Here is a 27,163-nt window from a genome sequence, read left to right as displayed (position 1 = left end):
CATCTAAAGCCAGTTACCCAGGACTGTGTTGAGATGGTTTTTTAGTATCTCTAAGGATGGAGACTCCACAACCTCTCTGGGCAACCTGTGCCAGTGCTTGGTCACCCTCACAGTAGAAGAGTGTTTCCTGATGCTCAGAGGGAACATCCTGTGTTTTGTTTTTTGCGCATTGCCTCTGGTCCTGTCACTGGGTACCACTGAAAAGACCCTGGCTCCATCCTCTTTGCATCCTCCATTCAGATAAATTAATTGTTAATTCAGAAAATAACATAAGATTAAATTCTCCCTGTCCTTTCCCTGCAAAACAGCTTACAGTCTTGCAGGGAGCTCACAGGTACCTACTTGGATACTGAATTTCTAATACTGTGTCCTGTTTGTTTTTCATGTCCTGTTTATTTTTCAGATGGGCCCATCTTCTGGTGACTCAACATTCCAGTCCAAAATAACAGAATCAGCTGATATTGTTGTTGGAATATGTTATATGGTATTTGGTAAGTATGATTTCATGGTATAGAGCTTTGGTGGTATTTGATGTGGTAAGGAGACGTGACTGTAAAAGTAGTTTGTTTCTGACACAGATGAACTTCTCTATTTTCATAAAAAGGGGGAAAAAAAGCATAGAGTAAAATCATTAGAAGGTTTTTAACATGATTTATGTTAGGTACAAGAAATTTATTCAGTACTAGGAATATCAAGCTGGACAGGAACGCTGGTTTTTGAGGCCCTGGCAGTTCTCGACAACCGTAGAACAATATATTCTGACCCCTCTTAATGCCTGAAGTAAAATACCAAAAGCTATAGTTATAACATGTCTGGGAAAGGTGCGGGAAAGATCAAGTTTATGGCCAACGTTCAGTCCCTGCCTTAGAAAATGAGGTTTCTGTGGAGGGTGCTGTGCTGTTAAAGAGGAGGCAAACATCCTCCATAGTCCTGGTCTGACTGAGGAGAAAAATCTGGATCCAATCTTAAATGTAATGGTCAGTGTAACCATGAGCCAGAGACCAGGAAAGGCAACCCAGACATCTGGGAGAGCAATGGCCACCCTCGTTAGGTGCAGTCAGTAGGCATGGGTGATGCCTGGTGCTTCAGAAGAGGGTGAAAAAGAAAAACATAGCAACCAAATGAATGTCCTAAGAGAAATTTTCCTTCCTTAAGGCAACAAATGCTAGCCCTGAAGTAGGGGATTAATGCAAAATAAATACAGCACCAACAAAGAGTGAACCTGTATCTCTAGTCCTGTCAATGAATTTTTGCATCCTAATGGCTTCAGAGATTAACATGCGTTTCAACAGGTTTTCCTCAACATTTTGATTGAAAAATTTAAATGAATGTAAGCCCTATTTATTTTAGAGTGTAGCTGTATATGGATAGTGGAGTCTGAGAGGAGACTTATAGCCTGGCTGGACAGTACATGTCAATTTAGAGACACATCCCTGCAGTATTTGTACTCCTGAATTTGCAGAGTTGGTTCAGCTAATGGTAGGGTAATTTCTTATCAGAAACCTCATGCTATTTTTCTACCACCAGATGGACTTGAAATTTTCTTGTGTAGTTTTATTTCTGGTTTTGGTGTTTTCTATGTGTTATCAACAACAAATAAGATGCAGACCTCTTTACTGACAACACTGCTGATAAAATAATGAAATTTCCTGTCTGTCCCATGTTCGCCTCTCCCATCTTTGTTCAGCTAGTCATACAACATAGTGTTGCCTTATAACTTTCTTTTTAACTTTCTCATTCCGGATCCCATGATAATCAACCACACTCAGATCACTGAGTCTCTTTGCAGGATGTATCCTCAGTATCTACTGTGTCAGTCGTACCAAAGCTGTTGAAGAGCCCTGCTTAGAAAACAGGATCAGTATGTTCACAAAGCCACTGAAAATGGAGCTTGGAGTGATCCTGATAGAGCATATAGTCCATTTGCTGACCCCTTATACTGTTCCTGACCAAAATTTGTCAAGCTTCTGAAAAACTTTCCATGAACTCACTAAGCAGTTTCTTCCAGCATTTACTAATATGAAGAGGAATGGAAAATGTGGAAAAGAGGTTTCCAGTAAGTGGTGTTTTGTAAAAGTTGCACAAAATATTTGAGAGGAAAATTATACACTTAAATAGGAAAAAAAAATTGTTTTAGATGAAACCTCTTCCCATCTCTCCCACCAGGAATTTCACGATGAAAAGATATGTGAACAGGGATGGCTTTGACCATACAGTCAACCAGATCCCAAAGTGGCTGGGATGTCAGTTGGTGGATGCTGAAAAACTGTATATGGACTTGAGCTGGTAATCCAGACAAGAACAGACACCAATGGAAATAAAAGCAAAAAATAAAATGAAGGTTTTGCTAAGGAAAAGTGTGATAATTGACTCTTCTATAGTATAACCACTGAGGATTTTGATATAACTGATAGCTCTGATATGGCTACAATTTTTATGTTCTGGTTAAAATTAACCTTACTAGGAACAGTGAAAGAGCATAACCTGATAGTCTGATGATCTGTGCTCTTCGACCTCAGCCAACCTGATTCTGCTTAGGTAATGTTCCTTCTAGAGATACCAAGTGACAATCAGATTGAAATGTAATTGAAACATTGAAAAATATTAAAATGTGGAAAGAAAATGGAAATAATAATTTTAAACAAAATAATCGCTTTTTACTCTTTTTTTTCATTGTTATAATTTTGAACTCTTGGAAGAAAAATGTTAGAAACAAAATTGTTGCACATTTGCAGAAGCAGAATTGAAGGAAAATATCTTTTCTCTCTCCAGAAGATTTTAAATTACAAATATCTTAATGGGCTTAACGAGATCAGAGCTGGAAAGGAATTTAGTGTCAGTGTCTAACATTACTTGCTAATCTGCTGTCTCCTTATGAGAAATTATCATAATCTGTAGAATATTTAGGAAAAATGCAGTCTCTATGCAACTTGTTAACCTCAATTTCTATATCAATATTTACTCTATAGGTAAAGTGTTGCTTTTTCCAAAGGTATGCAGGAACAGGTAGTGAGGTCTACAACAGCACTTAGTCTCTCTTCAACTGCTTGATTTCACATGGCATTAATTAAGGGACCCTCCCATTCATTAGGCATTCTCGTTTCCATGGCCCTCTGAAGTTTTATGTTCAAAAGTGTTGTTCTTGTGTGTCTATAAAAGGCTGCCTAAAACTCTGGTTTTTGACTGTTGCCTGACCTTCTAAACTGATTGTCACCTAACTCCCGTCTAACTTTGTGTATCCATCGTTGGTTTTGATACTGTCAGTTTAAAGATAGAGAGCAAATTGCTTGTTTCCTACTAGGCTATATGCAGTCTCCTTAAGTTTCTTGTCAGGTCTCATAGTAAAACCAGCATTCCCAGAGAAAATAGTTCTATCTACACACAGTAGAGACACTACTTAACTACATTTTTCTCTTTCATGCATAATTGAACATTCTTGCTATACTGCCTATTATTACTAGGAACTATAACAGGCACCTCTGAGAAAATGCCTCAAAGAGAAAGGAAGAAGGGTTAGTGAACAGAGAGCTCTAGACCTGGAAACAGGAAAATGTGTGCAGTGCTAGCTGGATACTGCCTCTGGCTTAATTAATGCCAGCTTCCTACAGGAAAAAATGTTTTTTGGCAGCTCAGTTAATTTAATGGATAAAATTATTCATTAGATCTTTGTAGATGGTTTGATGGACAAAACAGGAAGAAACCAGGAAAAATGATAAAAAAAAAATAAAAAAATAAATTGAAATATAACAAAGAGAAGACTGCAAATATAAAAAAGAGACAAGTTACTAGGTGTGATGGCAGCACATTATTCTTGTGTAGAAAAAAAGAAAAGGATGGCTGAAAATAACTTCTTCCTCATATTCCTTGTTTCTCTGCAGGAATATGCTCCTTGCTTGGGAATAGTATTCTCCTATACGTCTCCTACAAGAAAAAGAATTTGTTGAAACCAGCAGAATACTTCATTATCAACCTTGCCATCAGTGACCTTGGTATGACTCTGACATTGTACCCTCTAGCTGTAACCTCCAGCCTTTCACACAGGTGTGTTCCCTATGTACGTGATATTTAACATCCTCTGCAGGCTCTGGAGGTCTGTGTCAGTGATGAAGACCGAATTACTTTGCCCCTTTGCTTGGCATGAAAGTGGGAATTAATTATAGGGATTGAGAGAAGTATGCTCTGTAACAGCAGCTTTGCGGACTGCTAGTGTTAGTTAGTGTTTGTGTCTGTTTGAGGTTACTATCTTTTTGATTTCTGTAGAATCAAAGAGAAGATTTACATTCCAGACATCCACTTCCTACTGCATTTATCCTTTGTCGGTAATATTCAAGTGATGGTGAAATACTTCATTTTTTTTTTCAGTTGGACAGTGAAATTTGGTACCATAAAAAGAAAGCCCTGAATTTACTTATGATCTCCAAAAGTAGTGGTAGTGATGATGCATAGAAACGTAGTGTTCTGGATTAACTTTTAGGCCAACACCCTGAATTTAGAACTTCTTCCTTCCTTCCCCACTTCTTTCTCTTTATCCACATGAATTCAACCTTATATCATTGTGAAAGATCTATTTTTTGTGATCTTCTTCTAAAGTTTGGGAGGCTTAGGAGGCTCATTACTAGACCTCAGATAGTATTTGTGCAAGCCAGGCAGTATGAAAGTGTTTCAAAGAAAGGAACTAGATAGCAAAGGTAAGGAAGATCAGGTTGTCAGGAGTTGCTTTGCAGGATTTGGGATAGGATGGTATTTGTAACATTTTGGTCTATCCCAGTTGTTGCAGAATGTCTTGCAACTGTACAGATGTGAATATGCAGTGCTGATTTGGCTTCCCAAAATACTTTACTGAGAAACCTAGGAATGCATGTTTAATAATGTAATTCAGCAGAATATATTTCACAAAAGAGACAGAGAGCACCTCACCCAACATAACCACTGAGTAATTCTTTTCTTTTCAGTTAACCAAAATGAAAAAAAATGTATTTGGTTTGAAGCGAAAAAAAATCTCTGTCTTTCTCCCATCTAGTTTTCTCTCATTTTGGCATCAAAATAAAAAATAAAAGAAAAAAAAATCCAGTAATTACTCAGTTTTTGCTACATTACTTTCTGTGTTAAAACACTGCTAAATATATTGACTAATGGAGATGATATCTTCAAAATCTAGAATGGGGCTTTTGATAAGTGCTACTGCGAATACTCCTGGTGTCTGAATAGAAAGGGAGGAGGTAGAGTGATTCGGATCAAATTTTTGTTCTTCTGGAGAACCTTCACAAGAGAACATGTTGATTTTGATGAAAACTAGTTTTGAAAATATACATAAAGATCGCAGATAATAATAAACTATTATTTTATGATCTAGGCCTACTAGTGACAAGCATTTTGATTTTCTTTTCAGAATGATTGTCGTTAAGATACACTGCTTTGCTTTAAAAAAATAAACAAGCTTAAATGTGAATCATAAAAATAAAGCAGGGCATGATTACCTAACTGGCTGTAAGTTTTTCAAATGAGAATATCTTTCGCAGTTGATCATTGACCAACAAATAATTTAATCATGGAGTTTTATTGAATTTTTAAGGCTACAACTGTAAATATATTTCTATCATTTAGTATTACATTTAAGAAAGAAGGATAGCATCTCAGAATTAACTTTCCTGCTTGTTTGCCAGGTGGCTGTATGGGAAACAGATTTGCTTGTTCTATGCATTTTGTGGGGTGCTGTTTGGGATCTGCAGTCTCTCAACACTGACGCTACTGAGCACTGTGTGCTGCCTCAAAGTTTGTTTTCCAGCTTATGGTAAGCTAATGTTTCTGTCTTAAATTACTCAAATTTTTTACGTGAACATAGACCACCATTTCTGGGTTCCATATCCTGGAGAGTATTTTTATAGAAGAGATCTATTACATCCAGTCAAACAATTCTTATTTCTGTGATCATTGATAATTAACTATAGGGCTAGCTATATGCAATTGATTACTTTTAAGTCAGGGTGATAATTTGGAAACGTGGAATAAGAGTTCTGATCTGAAAGCAAGGCTGGCCTGAATAAACTAATTTTTTCAGAGTTTATTGCCTCATTTTGATAGAGATTTATTCCTACAGATCTATGTTTTGCTAAGTATCCTACACGTGTCAGAGAATTCAGCTACCTAATGTTTTTGCAGACTGTTGCGACCCATGCTCTATTCTTACAAACCTTCAATATGCTATAATATTTTAAAGTTATCCTTCTTAATTAACCTGCTCAGCTGCCTACATATGGGAAACTCCATGCAGACATGGCAACTATGCTGATCTTCATTGATTGTTTTGTGTCTTCCAGGGAACAGGTTCAGGAGAGAACATGGGCAAATCTTGATAGCCTGTGCTTGGACTTACGCAGCAATATTTGCCTGTTCTCCCCTAGCTCACTGGGGAGAATATGGAGCAGAGCCCTACGGCACAGCCTGCTGCATTGACTGGCGTTCCACCAATGTAAATGCTGTGGCCACGTCTTACACCGTAGTTGTCTTTTTTTTCTGTTTTATTCTCCCTTGCGGAGTAATTGTCACTTCCTACTCTCTTATTCTGGTAACTGTACAAGAATCCAGGAAAGCACTGGAACAGCACATCTCCGGCCCTGCCAGGATGAGCAACGCGCAAACCACTACTGTCAAGGTATTTGAAAGTTAGCCTTTGGCAAGCTGTTTTTGGCACAGCTGGGCAGCACCATCTAAGGACCAAGAAAATTCCTGAGAAGGGAATAAAGATGGAAAAGAAAATTGGTCCTTACTGCATTTTTATTGCAGACAACAGTATTGTCTTTTGCAGATTTGCTCTATGGCAATGAATTGCTAAACATACAAATAGTAGCTGTGTTGTGTCTGTAGGGTGATAATTGAGCTCACAGACCTTCATTACTTGTGAAAATTAAGATTTCAGACTTTTGATCAAAAGGAAGGTTAAAAATTGGAGCACTAAGTAGAAGTGAGTTTGGGTCTCATACTCAGGAACCATTGCTTATGAAACCCAGTCTGGTTTAGAGTGAGTGAATTCTGTTTGCTCAGCTACGGACATTGAGGAGGTCCAGGCTTAAGCTTTATATCGTTAAAGATTTTAAATAGTAATGTAGAGATCAAATTCTCTTGTGTATAACTGAAGAAAGGACAAAAGTCACAGAAAAGTGCATGTCTCTAAATACTTTTTGAACCAAAGCCTCTGAAGATTTGTTCCACTAGCTTATACAGTAAAATTAAACCTGTGGTCACCGGAGTTGTGGAAATTGTTTCCTGCTGCCAAATTGTCCCTTTCCAGGAGAAGATCAGCATCTTTCTTTCTAATATACCAAAATTAAGAAAAGGAACTTTGCAGCTGACATTAGGTGTGCTTCACTCTTAGATAATGTACCTATTGAAAGACATGAGTGTTACCTCTTGACTCTTAATTATCTCCAGCAGAAAATCTTTGTCTTTGCTTGATTTCAGTCAATCTTTCTCTTGTTTCTCTAGTTATTTGTTAACATGTCCTTCAAAGTACATTCCTCACCACCTTCAACTTTCTGCTTGGAATCATCTTTGCTCCTTACCTTCTCTGTCTGTTCAGGAATATGGATACTTTCATTTCCAGATACAATTGGATATCTCACTGATCTGTGTCTGTATAGATGACCTGTTTTATCTTTTTCATATTCACAAACTTTGTCTCTCTCTGACATCTGTTCAGATTACCAAGTGTAGCGTAGGTGCAGTAGAAATCTTCATCTGTCCTGTCTCTCCCTCTGGGTATCTTGGTTTTGATGACCCTGGGAAATGCCATCCTCCTGTCTACTGCATGGTCTTGTAACCTAAATATCTTCCTCAATCCACACAGTTTAGGAACTGAAGAGTTACATCCACATCTTATCAACTCCTTCTTTTTAATAACTCTTAGATGGAACATATTCCAGCTAAAGCTCTTAAGTATATTCCTGCCCCATTCTGGATATTCAGTAGACATTCATTTTCTTAAGTCTTTCATTTGACTACAAGATATTATCTTGTAACTGTTTAATTAACTTTCAAGATTCTTCATAACTTGTCCTAATTAACCTCTATACTCCTGTTCAGTAAGAATGAACACCATATACTGGTTACACTGTATGCTCACAACACTCAGAAATGTGCGTGGATGTTCAATGGTACTTGTCATTCTTATGAATTCCTTATAATAAACACTGGCAAAAAGAAGACAATACCTCCTTCAAAACTTCCTTTGTGGTATTAACACAAAAAGTCATGCTGGTGTATCATAGAGGATGATATTGGTTGGGCTGCTGGAACACTAACAGAACTGCTTATCATGTACTGACGAGTATTTCTTCTTTTTATTCCCTGATTTTTTTCCCCTCAAAATTGCTCTAATCTTCACTGTTAGAATGTAAACTCTTCGAGTTACTCTGAGACTGCTTATCTGCAGACAATCTCGTCCCGCAATAATAATAATAATACAAACAACAATTACTTATGCATGATAATCTCTTGGAGACATCTGCTAAGATGATGGTTCAAGTCAAACTCATACAAGCAGAGAGGAGAGAAGAGACACTTTGGGGGTTTTCTTTCTTAGGAAACTGCTAAAACAATCCACCCCAAATATGTCAATTTTGTGCTATACTTGGAATGTTTATTTGTTGAACCATGGTTCTTTGAGCCACAATACAGATTACCTTGTAGCACCTGTCAATTTAGAGACAATTTATAGCCCATTCTTCCTCCAGCCTTTTCCATCCTGCCTCTGACATCAGGTCACTGTAACTTGGGAGTCCTGGTCAGGTTTGACCAGTGCCTCCATGGTCTGATCCAGCTTCAGCTGAAGCGCTTGGACATCGTTTCAGTCTTGAAAAGCAAAATAGGGACTTAGACACTTAAAGAGTCTGGCTAAGCCCAGAAACTGAATTATGAAAGCTCTTGCTTCATGGCTGCTTATGCTGCAAGGCTCCAGGAAAATGCCACAGGTTATTCTGCAAGTGCAAAGGTTTCCCAAGTTCCTGCAGTTTGCTTTAATCTGTACTGCTCTGCACACTAAGTGGCTATGTCTTTCCTAAACCATATTAACATAACCAGGCCATAGCGTTCAATTCAGGCCCACTTTAGTCTATTTGTTTATTGGTAATTGAATATTTTTATTTTAAAAAAGCAACAAAATACAGATAACATTCACTATCACTAATCTACTTCCCATGTTAAAAGATCTGTCAGTAGTGGTTTTTTTCTGTGCTATTTAGAATGACAATAGCAAGACTTTCAGAAAATGTAATGGGAGCTGTATAGTGCAATTCGCACTTTTGTGCTTGTGAATTTGCAAAGTTGGCTAACTGCTGATATTGATTTTATTGTTATACAGTGCCATAAAAATCAATTGTAATGCATACAGAGGACACTATTGTTCTCATGTGATCTCTTCATAGGTGCCTGGGTTTGCCAGCTTCTGGAGAAAACATGCTCTGAGCATGTAGATAAGACAGATAAATATTATGAATGCAAGTAGAGATGTAGGAAATTGCCTCTTCTCCAGGAGTTCCTTGGGATTCAGCCATTTCAGAAGCGCATCCTAGTTCCCCCTAGATGTTGCAGGAGCAAAACCACCATAAATGTAACTTCATGTCTCATCAAGTATTTGCACAAATACCATCTCTGAATGCTCTGTATTACATTCAATTTAAATCATGAGGGGTAAGCCTTTGGCCTGAGAGATTGTGTTCAGTTTTTTGTTCTGATTCAAACTTCATGTATGACCTTGGACTAATCTCCTGCTACTTAACTTGTACTTCTTTGTGGCTGCAATTTTTTATACCTCTGAATTACCTGATTTAAAACACTGATGTATCATTTGGCTGAATAGGAGAAGGCTGAATAGTTCACATCTCTCTCCTCGTATTTTTTATTGAAGAAACTGAGTATCTGACTTTGTTCTTATTATGGAATGCAATGATTTGCAGAGAAACAACACAAATCTACACACTGTGGAGGTTAATTGGTCTTAAATTGGGTTTCTACAATGCATGGACATAGTGCTTCGTTTTTTTTTAATCCTCCTTAAATTATTTTTTTGTTAAATTAATAGAAAAGTTACCACCGACATTAATCAAGGATGTCACACTGCTCTGAAACTGGAAGTATTATATATCCACTGGTACAAGCAATCTTGAAAGCTGTGGCTAATTACAGGTGGGAATATCTATGACCATAATAGAAAATATAATGGAAAACAAATTGGATAAAGGTTACTCTTTAAAGAAGACCTACAGAGTAGAATATAATATGCTAAATCTGAATAATTCATTGTAATGGGTAAATCTACTCCTGAAGTAAAAGAAGAATTACAGCTGTTCAATGCCTTTCTTGATTCTTTCCACCTTAAACAGATGCTTCAGTTGTAAGGCACAGCAACGTTGCGATTTGCTGCAGGCATTTCAAAGCCATTTGGGGATTAGTGGTCAGTGTGCTGTTTCTAAATGCATGTGAAGGGAGACAATCTGCATGAAGACACAGTCTTAATGTCAAACTTACAGTTGCATTACTTACACTATTGTCTATATAATATTTATTGATTTGAGGTGGAGGCGATCGGCTTTTGGGCAAGCATGGGAGAATCTAGTTGACCGATAAACATGTTGAATGTGTCTTACTGTCAGGGCTTGTTATGGCAGAAAACAGACATTTCATCTGGGGAGAATGTGAAATTAAGATTCTGTTATTTTAATACAGATGATCACATTTATGGTTGACTTTTACTTTTGTGCAGTGTAAACATTTGTAATGGTGAAAAGTGAAGGAAGAAGTGCTTTTAGATTCCTACGTGAGCATGACTCAGAAAAACCCTTCTATAATGTTTTAGACATTTCAGTAAAGTTGTCTTGGTTTTTGTGTAGTCTCATTTGACTAGTTAATTTATAGTAATCACCGCTACACCTTAGGCTTTCCAGATATGCACGTCCTATGAAGTTGTCAGGCATCTTGGGCAAAAGTACAATTTTTTTTTATTCTTCTTCTTTTTTTTTTTTTTTTAATCTGGAAAAGATTCACAGAGGAAAAAAGAGGACAGATCAAGGGTGTGTGATAGCCTGTAGCCATCCCGAGTTCATCAGGCTTCTGTTACAGTCTGATGCATACTATTTTAATTCCTTTCCTCCTGGTGTAGGAATAATAGCATCAGTTGTTCTTGTCTGTTGCTTTTCAGACTTTACCATAGTTCCTTTAGAATATTTTGCAAGATGCAATTGCAATATGCCTTGACTTTACAGGTCAGTAAACTACCATTCTGCAGAGTGTTTAACTGGCTAGTTGCATGACTTCTATGTATGGTAAAACCTGCAAGATTGAAATTATGGCCAATATTTCCCTTACCAATGAGAACTGGAGCAAGGTCAAACTACCAAACTAAGGCCATGGGTGTAGTCGTAATTAGCTACAAGACTCAAATTCAGAAACCACTCTTGCTTTTCCTGGTGCTTAGCCCACTAGCTTCTGCCTCTTGCATATTTCTGCCTCCAGGCTTTGGTATGCTCTTCCCTATGGTGCCCTGAATGATCAGCAAAGTTTGCACAGAGAGACAGTCTGCAGTTTTCTAATAGAGGCTTCTGCTCTTGCAGGCTTTTGAAGAAAGAGCTAGATGAGCATTGCCAGCGGCTGGTCCATGAGATTGGGTGTGTGAGTCTTGCAGTCTTCAAGGACCCAGAGGCTGAGTCTGGGGTCCATGTTACCTGACTAACATAAATTCAGTAAGCAGAAGGGATTTGTAGGAACCTGTCTTCGTCTTTGTGAGCCACTGTGGGGGACAGGCAGCATCTTAGCAGATGGTGGTGGATGAACTAGCAGATCTTAGGTGACCAAGGGCTGGATCAAGGGATGACAGCCATTTTGTCCATCATGCTCCATGTCAGCTGAGCTAGTTGTCTCAGAGGGGTAGCATCCTGTTCAGACATTACCGTAGTGACTGTACGTAGAAACTTTGAAGCGGTGGTTTCTCTATGGCACACTGTTTATTAGACCTTGCTCCGGGGTGCGTAGCTCCCTGGTGCCCTAGGAGGACACTAAAGAAAAAAATGATGGCCTTTTAGTACTGGTTTCTATATTTTGATGAAAAATGACCTTCAAAAAGGAGACTGAAACCATAGTATCAAAATAGGAGAGGGAAAATATCAAGCAATGGGAACAGTAATTATACGTTTATGTTCTCCTATTATCGTCTATGACCCAGATCAATGAGAAGGCTATGTTCCCAGCTTTCATAATTGCACTGGGTGCTCCTTGGTTTCTGAGAATAAAGCCATGATAGCTGTTTGTGCAGGCATCTGGCCTAAGATACACTGGTAAGATCCTTAGTGAAATTTAGGAAGACCCCTTGTACTTCAGCAGATGAGAGTGGGTGCTGGGGCAAGCTGGTTCCCATGGTCATTGAGGCTCGCTGGGATTTTGCCTGGTGTATGATGCTTGTGGATACTGACTGTGAACAAAACTTTGCTTTTGCAAATCATGAGATGTAGAAAAAGTTGTGCTGAGGTGACAAGGAAGGGCAGAATCCAGCTTTGGATATGCTCTGTAGGTGTAAACCCCCATGAGGAGATCTGACCCTAAATCTATCACTGAAATTCTTCCTCCAAGGGAGCCTAGATCTTCCTCACCTGTGCACTTTAGGTAGCCCTAGGGCAGGACAAGTAGAGACTATGTTTAATTTTTTAAGTATTTAATTCATCAGGATGCACATAATGATCCCATCTACATGACAACCAAGGTAGTCCATGATGAAAGGAGAATGGATTGCACTGCAGATACCTAGCTGAAGTACGCATTTTAAATAATGTGTACTTGTTTATGCTACATTACAGCACTGTTTCTACTTAAGATACAGGCAATATGTAGTAGTGCCTGAGTACAGGAGAGGGCATATCTGTTTATGTATACTTTTTGTAAGCTTTGTACTAATCATAGGACTCATTTTAAAATAAATAGGCAGGTACCAAAAAATTCTGGCCAGTAGCAATTACATAGCATTAAAAATATTTTTTGTCATATTTTAGCAAAACAGTTGAAAAGGAATTAACTTTCTCTTTCACAACTCAGCACCATTAAGCTGAGCGGATACAGTGAGATGCTGTCTCTATGTACAAAAGAATAAGTGAACAAAATAATGCCAGATGGCTTAAAAAAATGCTGCCAAAGGTCTGTTCCAGGTCTTCAGAGCAGAGTAATCACTGGAAAGAGGCCCATTGACTTGTTTTAGAGCAGACACTGATATGAATCGGGTGGTGTTTTCTGAACCATGGTAGCAGTAGTTTACTGTTTTTATTTTTTTGTGCTTTGTTGAATGAAGGGATGAGTAAAATTCATTACATGAATTTTCAAAGAATTTCTAATTTCTTTTACTTCTTCCTCTATTTTAGAAATGCATTGGCTCACTGACTTATTATTTTGCAGAAAAACAAAGTAGAGGTTATAATAGTCCCTTGAGGAATAAAAAAATCAGTGGAATTAATTTGCTGCTTATAAGCATGTATTTGGACTAAGTCTCAAAGATTTTGAAAATAGTTGCATTTACCCTGTCAGAAACAATTTGTAGGAAAACCTTTCTATTCTCAGCAGAATAGCTTCACCCATAACAATTCCTTTAAAAGTGAAAGGAAAGAAGAAAGCATTTTATGGGCTTTGTCATAGCCTTATCTAATTACCTTCTGAGAGCCCATTTCTCCTTTGCAGCCTCTGGGAACTGAGAATTCTTTAAGACTCTGCTGCAATAAGCATATCACATAAATAAATTGAAAAAACTAAAGCACTTGCTGCAAATATTCTTTTCTGTTTGCAGACAAGAATGAATTTGGCTGCCAAAGTAATCAAAAGGTTCTACATAAGAGACAAATGGTGGACCACATATGATTCACAGGAAGGACAACATGTAGTCCTCTCAATTTAAATGATATGATCTCAGGAAGACTTGATTATTCTAATTCATTAATGTTCAAGACTTCTTATTCAAAATCTTTTTGCAATATATTTCTTAAAACCCAGAAAATTTACTTTTAACTTTCTATTCTGAACTCTCTTTATTATTACAATGAAGTACCCTTTATTAATGTTTTTGTACCCAGAACATCCATATGCTGGCAAGGTTCTCTGTTGTATAGAGAAATACTTCAAGTCAAGACATGCAAGATGCTGAATCCATTGAAAGTTTGCTTCCCTGCGTATTCCTAGCATTGGTCTCAGGCGTGTTGGATGGACTGGCCCTGACAGCATGCAGATTTACCTCGTCTGTGTCTACAGGCTACAATTGTTCTTCTCTACTTAAAAGATCCATAGGGGCACAGGGTTTTGTAAGTCCATGGCCTAACTCAAAAGTATCTTCCCTGAACTCGACCAGAAACTCTCCTTTCCATGCCTCCTGTACATTGCTCCTTCTTGATAATCCTGACAACCTTAAGCCATAATGTTGTAGTCTCCATACAGGTATAGAATGATCAGGTGAAAGTGAATATTTTTTAGTCAGTTTATTATCTAGTTAGAAGAATTTGCTAAATCTTCTTTGCTATAGTGAACCTGTTGGTATAGCAAACATTCATCCGAAGCCCAAGGGAGTTCATTATACTGAGGGTGAAGCGTAGCTAAGAAAGTGTTACACAACTCTCATAATATATTATCAAATTCTGTGCATATTTCTGGACAATATTATTCTTCTGTAGATGAAATTTTTAAATATAAAGGTTGGCTGTTACATCGAAGCTACATTTGGACACCTAAACAGGAGTTCTGCAGGCTGGTTGAAGATCTGCAGCTCTTACTGATTTGGTGGAATTTACAGAGAATTGACACATGGTCAGCTGTCGAAATTGTAGGCAGGTGCTAAAATACTGACATACATGCTGAAGTGTAGATGCTAAGGACTGAATGATCTAAAGCATCTACATGGTCTCCATTAAAGCTTGCTGAAATTACACACTACAACAGATATATAGATAATTCAGTATTTATATATTTTATAATTAAAAAGCAAGCCCACTATGTAATTATTATACTGTTATCTAAACATGACATCTATTAAAAGCTTGCAGTTATAGCTCCATGCTGGGCTATGACAAGGTAAGAAAATGATCAGCAATGGCTCCTAATATCTTAATATCCATAATTTTTTAACTATATTGAAATCTTCACTTGTTATTTGAAACGCTGGTTCATGTAAACTAGTCTTGAATCCTTAGGGCAGCCTACTATCACAAGTGTAAGGTACATATCTGTTTCCTTGAATTTTAGAGTATTTGAAAATTATTTTGATATGGAAACCAATGTCACTAGAATGCAAAAGAGCTGGTATTGTTAGATGCCGTAGGAGTGCAGACCCAGAAAACTGGGAACCCAAATGTCTTCCTATCAAATTAGGAAGCAAAAGGCAGCAGATAAAAGCAGATGAATCTAAGGAGTTGTAGCAGGAAATGGTGGCAATTTTTGCATTGTCAAAGAAAAGAAGGCCAAGGATCACAAGCACCGGCCCACTGATTGCCCTGTTCCATAGCTGTTAGCATGCTCCCTCATGGGGTTTCTACCCATGCCCGGGCATAGGCCAGGGGACAGCGCAGACCAGGGACTGTTCCTGAAAGATGATGTGGGCAAGGCTGTGGCACATTTGTCTTGTACCAGTTCCCTATTGTACAGTTTGCTAGTACTATCCCAGCAGCATCTGCACTGTAACATGATCCTAATGCACCTTCCTAGGGCATGCAACAAATACTCTCTTTCCTGCCATAAAACCACTTTGAACTGAAAAAATGTACACCGAACCCCTAATAATTATGTCTTAAGCCCACCAAGATGCTACAAGAGAATGCTGGTGACACCCAAGGCCCAACGCTATGCAGTGTGGATGTACTAGTCTGTGCTAGATACAGGCAGTGGTCCCTGATCTTATTTTATTTAGCAGTTTAGCCAATGAGGCTATAAAACCCAGTCTTCATGTCCAGGATACATCTCCAGGTACTGCATGTTAGTTGTTAGATGGAGCCCCTTTTTAACATGGCTGGAGTGCTGGGGAGAGGTTCTGGGGGTTAATTTTTCTTTACCAGCTGTGCCTGGCTGAGTAGCACTGTGCAGGAGAAAGCTTTATGTCTGCATAGTTTAAGTAGGAAAATGAGTGATATCACCTTAGTTTTTACAGCAAGAGAACTGCCAGTGTCAGGCAGGATCTTGACCTGTTGCCACCCCTACCATGACAGTGCCCCATCCTGTCCCCAGGGCTGCAATGCTCCTCCTGGTGCAGTCTGGTACTAAACGAATGCCGATGAAAGATTAGATTGACTTTTCTCATGCTGATGCTTTTGTGTCATGCTTAACAGGATCTTAGCATGTTTTAGTGATTGTCAATCTTAATTCCTCTGCTCAGTGTCTGTGATGTCAAATCTGTTTGCCCTACTAAGGACATAAATCTGCCCAGTGAGACTTCTGGCTTCTGACTAAATCTGGAACACTGGGCTGCAGTTTGGGCTGAAATTATTTTGGAAACTCCTATGATTCACAACATTCCTAGATTTCATGTTGTGGTGGGTTGACCCTGACTGAATGCCAGGTGCCTAGCAAAAGCTGCTCTATCACTCCTCTCCTCAGCTGGACAGGAAAGAGAAAATATAACGAAAGGCTCGTGTGTTGACATAAGGACAGGGAGAGATCACTCAGCAAATACTGTCATGGGCAAAACAGACTCGACTTGGGGAAATTAGTTTCATTTATTACCGATCAAATCAGAGTAGGATAATGAGAAAATAAAACCAAATCGTAAAACACTTTCTCCCCACCACTCCCTTCTTCCCTCCCCCCCAACAGTGCAGGGGGATGGGGAGTGCAGGTTGGGGTCAGTTCATCACACGCCTCTGCCGCTTCTTCCTTCTCACACTCTTCCCATGCTCCAGCATGGGGTCCCTCCCACAGGAGGCCGTTCTTCATGAACTTCTCCAACATGGGTCCCTTCCCACTGGTTGAAGTCCTTTATGAACTGCTCCAGCGTGGGTCCCTTCTATGGGGTGCAGTCCTTCAGGCACAGACTGCTCCAGCGTGGGTCCCCCACGGGGTCACAAGTCCTGCCACCAAACCTGCTCCAGCGTGGGCTCCTCTCTCCATGGGGCCACAGGTCCTGCCAGAGGCCTGCTCCAGCATGGGCTTCCTATGGGTTCACAGCTCCTTGAGGCACCCACCTGCTCCGGCATGGGATCCTCCATGGGCTGCAGGTGGATATCTGCTCCACCGTGGACCTCCCTGGGCTGCAGGGGGACAGCCTGCCTCACCATGGTCTTCATCACGGACTGCAGGAGAATCTCTGCTCCAGCACCTGGAGCACCTCCTGCCCCTCCTTCTTCACTGTCCTTGGTGTCTGCAGGGCTGTTTCTCTCACATGTTCTCACTCTTCTTTCTGGCTGCTCTTTCTGTGCCTGCTACAACATTTTTTCCCTTCTTAAATCTGTTATCCCAGAGGCACTACCACCATCGCTGATGGGCTCATCCTTGGCCAGCAGCGGGTCCATCTTGTAGCCAGCTGGCACTGGCTCCGTCGGGCATGGGGGAAGCTTCCAGCAGCTTCTCACAGAAGCCACCCCTGCTACCAAAACCTTGCCATGCAAACCCACTACAGCATGTTTTCTAATGTAAAGAGTCCAGCCTGCCAAGATAATCCCTCAGGATACAAAAATGCATGAGGCTCAGGGTGACACTCACTGATGCCACTTTTGCAGTAAGCATGTTTTGCATCTGTTTATACTGGCCAGAACAAACTGGACCCAGCCCATGGGAAAGATGGGCAATGATTCAGACTTGCAGCACTGAGGACCAGACACTTACATGTTAGTTCACTTTTAGAAAATGCTATTGAGGCATATGATTTGTTTGGCTTTTTGAAAATAGCTGACAAATTCATACTAGGACTACCTACAAGGCTTTTAGAATCCTTTCAGCCAAAATGAGTTGCTAGAAACCTTCCTGGAACATAACTTTGAAATAATGCTTCACAGCAGTAATTAAATGTATAGACAAATAGACTTTTTGTAATGCATATATTATCATTCTTCATGTACTTTCTCTTAATTATAATGAGTAATGCTTTACAATATGGGTAGTTTAATGCAAATTACCTTGGTGACTGTGTTAAGGGAAAGATGAAAGCAAAAAATGAGAAGGCTCATGCATTTTGTGCTGGTTCCTGTACAGTGTAAGTGCAAATCACGAGAAGTGAATACTGGATACTCTGACCAGAATTAGAGGGGCCCTGCCGCCAGCCAGGTGGAGGAAAGGGATAACTGGGTCTATTGGACTGTGTGGATTCGATGGCCTGGCACGTCAGACCCACAGGAGTATAAGGCTCTAGTAGACACCGGTGCACAGTGCACTCTAATGCCATCAAGTTACAAAGGGGCAGAACCCATCTATATTTCTGGTGTGACAGGGGGATCCCAAGAGTTAACTGTATTGGAAGCTGAAGTAAGCCTAACTGGGAATGAATGGCAGAAACACCCCATTGTGACTGGTCCAGGGGCTCCGTGTATCCTTGGCATAGACTATCTCAGGAGGGGGTATTTTAAGGACCCAAAGGGGTATCGATGGGCTTTCGGTATAGCTGCCTTGGAGACGGAGGGCACTGAACAGCTGTCTACCCTGCCTGGTCTCTCTCAAGACCCTTCGATCGTGGGGTTGCTGAAGGTTGAAGAACAAGTGCCAATTGCTACCACAACGGTGCACCGGTGGCAATATCGCACCAACCGAGACTCTCTGATTCCCATCCACGAGTTGATTCGCCAACTGGAGAGCCAAGGAGTGATCCGCAAAACTCGCTCACCCTTTAATAGTCCCATATGGCCCGTGCGGAAATCTAATGGGGAATGGAGTCTAACAGTAGATTATCGCGGCCTGAATGAAGTTACGCCACCGTTGAGTGCTGCCGTTCCAGATATGCTAGAACTTCAATACGAGCTAGAGTCAAAGGCAGCCAAGTGGTATGCCACAATTGACATTGCTAATGCGTTTTTCTCAATCCCTCTGACAGCAGAGTGTCATCCACAATTTACCTTTCCTCCATGGAAAACCAGTCTATAAGGGGGGTACCTTTCTTCCCCTCTCCTTTCTCCTTCAGTCCAGTTACAATGGTGTTTGAGAATTTTGAAAAATTTGAATACTCCTGGGATGTTGGGACTAGCACGGTCCTAGTCCTACTGCTAGGAATTAGCATACTTCTGAATGTGGTTCAGCTCTTGTTTAAGGTTAAAGAACTATTTAAGAAGATCACCCAGAGATCTGCCCCAAGGCTGGATAATTATGAGTGGCAGGGTGTGTGGGGTAGTATGGGCAAGTACCTAGGAAAGTGGGCACCTCCAACGTTTTGGAAATTCACCTCTGAACAAGTGCAGAATCCAGAAGAACTAGTAAGATATTTGGAAAAGGTATGCTGTCACCCTGGCAGCTCCAGAGAGATACAAATCACTGCAACGTGCTGGGGCCTGGCCCGTGCCTATCGAGCCCTGTTTGACACCACTCAATACCCTCAAGGGGAAGAGAAAGTCTCTGGACCTAACAAAGCAATGAGCACCGCGGCCACCCCAACCCCAGCAATGGGCGCTGCAGCCTCTCCAGCCCCGGCAACGAGCACTGCAGCCACCCAGACCTTGGCGACAGGCACCGTGAGCCCTCCAGCCCTGGCGACGGAGAACTCGGGCTACCCAAACCTCGACAACAGGCACTGCAGCCCCTCCAGCTCCCGCAACGAGCACAGCAGCTACCCAAACCTTGGCAACGGGCACTGCGGTCCCTCCAGTCCCGCCGACGAGCACTGCTGCTACCCAAAGTGGCCAACGGGGTGTTCCATACCATGGGACGTCCCATCTAGTATAGGAACTGGAGAGTGGGGGCGGGGAATCGCCGCTGGGGGACTGGCGGGGTGTCGGTCGGCGGTTGGTGAGCAATTGCCCTGCGCATCATTTGTACATTCCAATCCTTTTATTACTACTGTTGTCATTTTATTAGTGTTAACATTATCATTATTAGTTCCTTCTTTTCTGTTCTATGAAACCGTTCTGATCTCAACCCATGAGTTTTACTTCTTTTTCCCAATTTTCTCCCCCATCCCACTGGGTGGGGGGGAGTGAGATCTGGAAATCTGGAAATCTGGAAATCTGTTTCTAGATGATGGTAGTTCTCTGTAGGCCAGGAGACATTGTTATTTGGAAGCAGACTGGAAGTGACAAATACTTTCCCTGGGTGGGAGGGGGGGTGGTGGTGGAAAAATGTGAGTAGTTTCAGAATTTGATTTGTTGAATGTATCAAGAGTGGTTGGTGTGTTGTGTTTCTAGTTCTGATTCTTATAAACTTGATGGACAGATTGAGAAATCTGGACTGGACATGCAAAAATACATATTCCTTTGCCAGCATGATTAGAGATGTGTGAGAAAAAGGTATTTTGCTGGTTTTTTTTTTTAACAAGTTTAGATACTCCAAAGGATTTTGCATGTACAATTAAAGCAGATGTATGCATAATTTTAGTAAATATGTACACAAATGCATATATGCTTTTGCACGTGGAAATGAGTAATTTTCTATTGAAAACATGGGGCAAACCAGCTCCACAAGTTAGACATCTAGAAGTTAGACAGCAAGGATTCAAATAAGATATTTCAGTTCTAATAATTTTTTGAATAAAAAACACAGTGATGAAGTGGTTTATGTTTTTCAATTAGTTTTCAAAATACATGATTTGATAAAATCTGTTTTTCACTTACCTTAAGCCAGTATGTTTTCCAAGCATTGTGTGTTCTTACTAAAGAAACTTACAGTAGTCCTAAGAGGGAAGCTATGAAGGATTTGTACATGTGCATAGTTTTCACTTATTTCATGGGAACAAGTAACACGACTTTGTTTCTGGTAGGATGACAGCAAGGTACTTCTGCCTCTTTGTGCCTGGGTGACTGGCTGAGTGTCATTGCATCAGGGATATTCTCACCAGTGGTTCAGTCCTATAAAGCATCATTTATTTAAACGTGTTAACAAGCTGAATTCACCCTATCTTATTCAATACGTACTCCAATAAACATCTAGTCTGAAACAGTTGAATCAGATCCTGAGCTTGTGCCAACAGCCAGGGCTTGTTCCAGTCTGTGTGAGTGAACTGACATGCACCAGCTGCAGATCTAACTACAAAGATGACTTAATGCTGCAAATGTAGAATACCTATTTTCTTCTTCTACTTATCTATAATGTAAAAATATCCTCTATAACTTGTATTCTTTGTTGTGAAGCTCTTCTTATAAACCATGTTTTCCCCATGTTCCAGCTCAATCATAATTCCCCGAGAGACTTTTGCCTGTAAATTTCTGAGCAGTGTCACCTACCGTTATATTTGGTATGTGAAAAAATATCCTTGTGCTTGATTTACAGACACAAAGAATTTTTTTTCATTTGTAATTGTGTTTATTTGCTTCTCCAGGAGATATTTTTTAAGAAGGTTTTTGTATATAGGATTTGCCTACACACAAGGGGAGAGTTTAAAAAGATTTTTGAAAATCCCTATATGCCAAATCATATTGTTCACAAGCTACGTTAGAGTCCTGTCTAGGCTAACAGGCAGAGCAAGGGTGAATCACTTCTTGCCTTACCCTGGGAAATTATTATATCGCTATATACCTACATTTATATGAACTTTTACATTTTATGAAATGATTCATACTTGGTCAACTCCATGTTATGTAAAACATCCCAGTCAGAAAGAGTGCATAGGGGATGCTATGTACCCTGTGATGGAATTTTTCTCTATGTCCCTGTATGATGCACAGGACTGTAGGGATTCTTTTGGCCAGTGAGGTCTTTGTGTGGAGATACAAAAAAATTAAAATAAAAATCTGGCTTGCAAGATGTGGGAAGAAGGCATTTAGTCATAATACTGCAAAGCAACAATGGGGCACTGCTGATGGTCATGTTGATAAGGAAAAGTGTTAGAAATTTCCACAGATACGTGCAGTTATGAAAAGATAACTCAGAGCTGAAGCTGCTTTTCTCTTTATTTCTGTGATAAAATAAAGACATTAGAGAAAGTCCATTATAGTTCATTAAAATCATCTTCCCATTAACACTAAGGGATTTTGGATTGTAAACCTTGACTCTATTTTCTACAAACTGTAATGAATTACTTAGCGCCTTTTGGAATAGTTTCCATAACAACTAATTTTTTTTTTATGCCTTTCTATGAGGCCTGCACACATTTTTCTAAATTACATTGTCACATTTTTCCTTAATCAGCCGCACAACTTCACACTGGAATTCCTTGTGGTCTATAGAGGCTCAGTTTGCTTCTACCGCAATTTTAGCAGCTATGTGTCATAAGCTGAGCCTAAAATTAGGCAATATACTTTTCCTTACTTTAACGAGAGAAGTTGGGCTCAAGTCCTGAGTGAAATTATGCAAAGGCTTGGCTATAGTCTAACATGCCTGTTGTCCTCCCTGGGTCTCGTTGTGTAGTGATGCATAGCTGACTGCTGCCTCAGGTGGTATCACCTTCACAGGGGGAAACCCAAGGCCAGTCATGACAACTGTCCATCAAGTATAGCATAAAGATTATCGAATTAATCACAGAGTGATTAATCACACAGGGTAGCTGACTTGTCTCATAGTGTCAGTCATATTCACTTATGCACAGTTCTCCCTGGTGTACGTAGCTGATGTGTGGCCTTTGTCAGTTAATGAAATAAAAGAACAAATGTAAAGATCACTTATTCTGAACAACCATTTCGGGGGTAAAATGAACTCATCATTGGAGATAACATACCTGAGGCAGAAGTAAAGGGTTTTTTTCTGACATATTCATAGAATTCCAGTTGGGTTTTGAGGCCTGAATTCCAGAACCGATGTAGCTTTGTTTCTATCCTGCTAGTTAAATTTTTAGGTAACCTTTGACCACTGTATTGTGCACTGATATTATAAAAGTCATTGGAAAAGTTAAGTATGAACGAGTAGGAAAGAAGGAATGCTCACTCACAAGTACTCTGTCCCTTACAGTGAGAGAGCTTGTGGAAAAAATTATTTTGCTTTCAAAACTTTTCTGCTATTATCTTTGACCAGTTTATATACAGGTAATTGAAATCCCTCTTTATGGCTGTCTCGTTATGCTTTGTTTCCTCTCTAGATTCACTGGAACAGTGTACATTCAATAATCTTTTTCTGATCATTTTAGGTAAACTGACCCCTGCATGTGTAGTATTTCAGAGGTAGCTAAGATATGGTTATACAAATACACCGTGTCTCCAAGAATGTGTACGAAAGGACATGTCTTTGAAGGTATAGTGTGCCTATACAATGTTTCCCCATTCGTTGTCCTTATGCAATGCTGCTGTTGTTTGCTGGCAGAAAGACAAAGGTTTCCTTTGGTTTGGCCCTTTGGTGAATTTCTTGTGAAAGTTCACAAAGTTGCCCCATATCTACCTCATTAAAAAGCCCCTCTTTTGTTGTGCTTATGAAAATCATCTCATGCTGGCATCACTGTTTAGCCCACTCCTCACACCTGTCTTCTTGGGACCATGTTGGTCATTTTGTTGGTCTTAAGAAGGTGGAGGTACTTCATCAGACACCTGGCTTGAAACTTCTTACCATGGGCAGAAAGTGTTAAGTGTTGTCCAAACTCTGTTGTAGTAAACTCCAGACTTCTCAATATGTGGCATGACAATATAAATAATAATAACAAAGTCTCTTTCTACATGTATGTATGTGTATGTACAGTTGATATGCTCAGATATCTCAAAGGGGGTTCCTTTTGCCTAATTGTGTTTCGCTAGAAGTTAGTTGTCTTAAGTACAGCCCCAAAATTGTCAGTGACAAAGATCTGAGAGCAATCCGTCGCATCTATTTTAGACATAGATCTTTGAATAATATCAATTGCTTTCAGGAGATATGTCTCTCTTTCCTTTGATGTTATAAAGAACTTAGTCTGGCTTAGATTTAGCATATAAACTTTTGGATAGCTCGAGTAATGCAAGATTAATCCCCTGTTTGCTGTAGGAACTGTATTGATGCAGTTCGGGAAGCTGGCTGAGAGCTCCTTGACAATATGTGCCAAACCTTTTTTCAGAGGAACAGTGTAAAACCTGTCGCAATCCCAAAGATTAATTGCTACCATAAATAAGTCATCTGGGAAATGCACCAACTGATTCTAATGTACATTCCTTCTTAATGTGATTCTAAAGGACAAAGGCATATTACTTGCCGCAGAGACTGCTTTTAGTTTCAGTCTTGAATACTGGCTGCGGACAGCTGAGGATTACAAAACCCATGCATATGGCACCAGCATAATCATAGGTAGAGCCAGACCTTAAGCTGATGTAAAGAAATGGAATGCTATGGAAACAAAGAGAAAAATTAAGTTCACCCCATCTTGTGGATTTGCCTCTTCATCCTTTCTTAACTAGTCTCATTCTGTCAAAATACCTTGTTCCTCAATTCTGTCGAATCACTTTAACTTTGGACTTTATGTGAGCTCCAACAGGTTAGAGCTTTAAATGGTTATCACCCATATCACCCATAAATGGGAAATTTCTCCTGTGTCACTATTATTATAGCTGGATGGCTTTCTAGGGACATACACAAATTCATAAACAGATTTTAGCTTAAGAGAAAGAACAGTTAAATGCCACAGACATTCCTCATAAAACTTGTGATACATATTTCTTGGCAATCACCGTGCATTTCTCCTTGCAAAATAAAATTTGCGAGACTGTTAAACTTAGGGAGAAAATAATAGCATTTGGAGGAGCTCTTTATGCCTTAAAAGTCTAATGTGTGTTTCTCTGGTACTAGTGCTCAGGGCCTCTTTCATTCTCACTCTAAACACAACAATGTCATCTGTCTTAATAAAAAAAACCATGATTTTTGCAACCTTGAATCTATATGCAGAGCCCCACTGAGAGAAGTGGTGGATTTGCAGTTAGCTGAGCTAGTTAGCAGTTCTGTACTACCACTTGCAGAGGGCAGCTCAGGCAGGTGGCACGACTAGCAGCTGAAAACAAAAGTACTTTCCTTACCTATTTTCTTCTTTTCCCTTGGATCCAATACGACTCTAAATTGAATGGATTCTCTACAGTCTTCCTTATTTGAAAATACACTCTTTGGAAAAAAAAAAAAAAAAAAGGACTTGTGAAGCTTCTTCAAGAGCATGAATATTCTTGTTTCTGTCTTTATGTATGCACTTCAGTTATAAGCAGTGCTTAGAATGATGCCCAGCAGGTTAGTCTTCCTATACAAGCTGATGCTTACAGTTTACTTTAGATTTCTAGAGGTTTATGTTTATTGCAGATCTGATATTTAGTCTTTCATTTTATGTATCACTGTGATAATTTATAACAAAAAACCCAACAGTTTTATTTATTTTTAAATAAAACCTTTCAAAGCTTTCTTGATAGAGTTTATTAGAAGAAACAATTATGTGGTAGGAGTTAACTTAAATTAATGCATTTGATTCACCTTCAGGTTTAATCTAGTTTTCTGCTGTCAGATGCCTGTGTGTAGCTCCAGCTGAGCGGCAATAGTAAAACTATGGAAGACTTTAGCCAGGAAAATCAATATTGCTTATGAATTGCACAGTAGATAGGAATGGCTTTGCAATCCAGACAAGTGTTTCCCCAGAATAGCATCTTTTTCTTTAGGTTGGCTTCCTTTTAGGTGTAAAAAGAGTTTTCATAGCACTTTAGTGAAGAGGAGGAGAAATGTAGGAGCGGATACATTTTAACTCTGAAGCTTCAGGCACGACTTAGTTTCCGACAGAATTAAGTTGCTAGACAAATATGCATTTGGAGAGCAGTTGAGGTATGATGGAAGACTTGGGGACACTTAACAAGGAGGTTCAATCAGGTGGTATTTTTATGCATATACTATTTTGGTGGGTATTTTTATCATGCATGAAATTTTTTAACTCACTGTTTTCTCTTTTTCTCTGCAAGCTGAGTGTTGCTGTGTGCATTGGGTTTTTTGCTGCCTGGAGCCCTTATGCCATCATTGCCATGTGGGCGGCTTTTGGATCGGTAGATAAGATTCCTCCATTAGCCTTCGCTGTGCCAGCTGTCTTTGCAAAGTCATCCACACTCTACAATCCAGTTATCTATCTCCTCCTGAAGCCCAATTTCCGAAACACCATCACCAAAGATTTCGCAGTTCTTCAACAGTTATGCATCAGGAGTTGTTTTTGTGTCAAGGCACCGCAGAGCTACAGATCAACTTTGAACACCAGCCTGAGAACATTTAAGGAGAAAAATGAATCCAGCTGTAATTCTCTGCCAATTGTGGAAGAACGTTTTTATTTCCCCCGTGAAAAGCACAGTGATACTTTCGAATGCTTTCAAAGCTATCCAAAATGCTGTCAGGAGAGGCTAAGCACTATGGAATGCCCTCCTCAAGAAACTGTGTCCTTGGAGAGCAACCTCCAAACAAAAGTGAGACAGGCCAGTAAGAAGTCAGTAAAGGTGGTTGTGCAGGGAGAAAAAAGCATTGAAATTGATACCTTGGAAATCACCTTGGAAGCATTACCTGTGCATCATACATTTACAGACCTCTAGAGCTGCTTGCATGAAGCCCTCTGACATTAATGTTGTTATACTGGATTTGTGAATGTAACTTCTTCTAAAGAGTCCTTCTACTACTCCATTTTCTAGATTATTTCCTGTTTTTTCTCATACTCTTTGATGGGACTCATGCTGCAGCATGGACATGCTATAAATGCTGTATAACTCTTGCCATGCCAACTTAAGTACATTGTGCCAACTGTGTTCACATCACGAACTATGTCAGACAAATCCTCAGTGCATTTTTGTAACGTCCTTCCACTCTGTTTTCAAGAGAATACACTAACCACTGAGAGATTTTCCATAAAGCATTATTACCCTTTCTAGAGTATGTACATTTTATATTCTGTCTGTTCAAAGGAAATAACTCAATGCACAGTTTTAAAAGGACAAGCTCATGCTGGTTTAATTGTTATAGCAACTGAAAAGGTAGATGCTAACTGAAATGCCTGTTTTCCAAGAAGTGATGCCGGATGTCTGCATATGTTGCATTTGCTGGGAGATACAGGTCACTTTGTTCCTTGCTTTGAGATGAACAGGCAGGTTCTGACCTCGTTCCACATGAATGAAATCAAAATAGTTCTTGTAATTCAAGATAG

At 39.7% G+C, this 27,163-nt stretch overlaps 1 protein-coding gene across 1 annotated transcript; it reads left to right on the top strand.

The window, feature by feature from the left end:
• Positions 1–403: 403 nt before the first annotated feature.
• LOC126048818 (opsin-5-like) lies at positions 404–26,558 on the top strand. Its single transcript, XM_049824258.1, has 5 exons — positions 404–491; positions 3,879–4,041; positions 5,664–5,791; positions 6,318–6,652; positions 25,947–26,558. Exons 1-5 carry the CDS (start codon positions 404–406, stop codon positions 26,556–26,558), a joined length of 1,326 nt encoding a protein of 441 aa, XP_049680215.1.
• Positions 26,559–27,163: the final 605 nt, after the last annotated feature.

Source organism: Accipiter gentilis, chromosome 2 (genome assembly GCF_929443795.1).
Source record: "Accipiter gentilis chromosome 2, bAccGen1.1, whole genome shotgun sequence".
NCBI lineage: Eukaryota > Metazoa > Chordata > Aves > Accipitriformes > Accipitridae > Astur > Astur gentilis.
This window is presented reverse-complemented; position numbering and strand designations above follow the sequence as displayed.

What these genes read in the sequence shown, in the direction of transcription:
- LOC126048818 (XM_049824258.1), top strand. Translation starts at nt 404, where the DNA reads ATGGGCCCATCTTCTGGTGACTCAACATTCCAGTCCAAAATAACAGAA. An exon ending in ACCTCCAGCCTTTCACACAG is followed by an intron (nt 4,042 to 5,663) that starts GTGTGTTCCCTA and finishes CTTGTTTGCCAG; the next exon opens with GTGGCTGTATGGGAAACAGA. An exon ending in CGCAAACCACTACTGTCAAG is followed by an intron (nt 6,653 to 25,946) that starts GTATTTGAAAGT and finishes TTTCTCTGCAAG; the next exon opens with CTGAGTGTTGCTGTGTGCAT.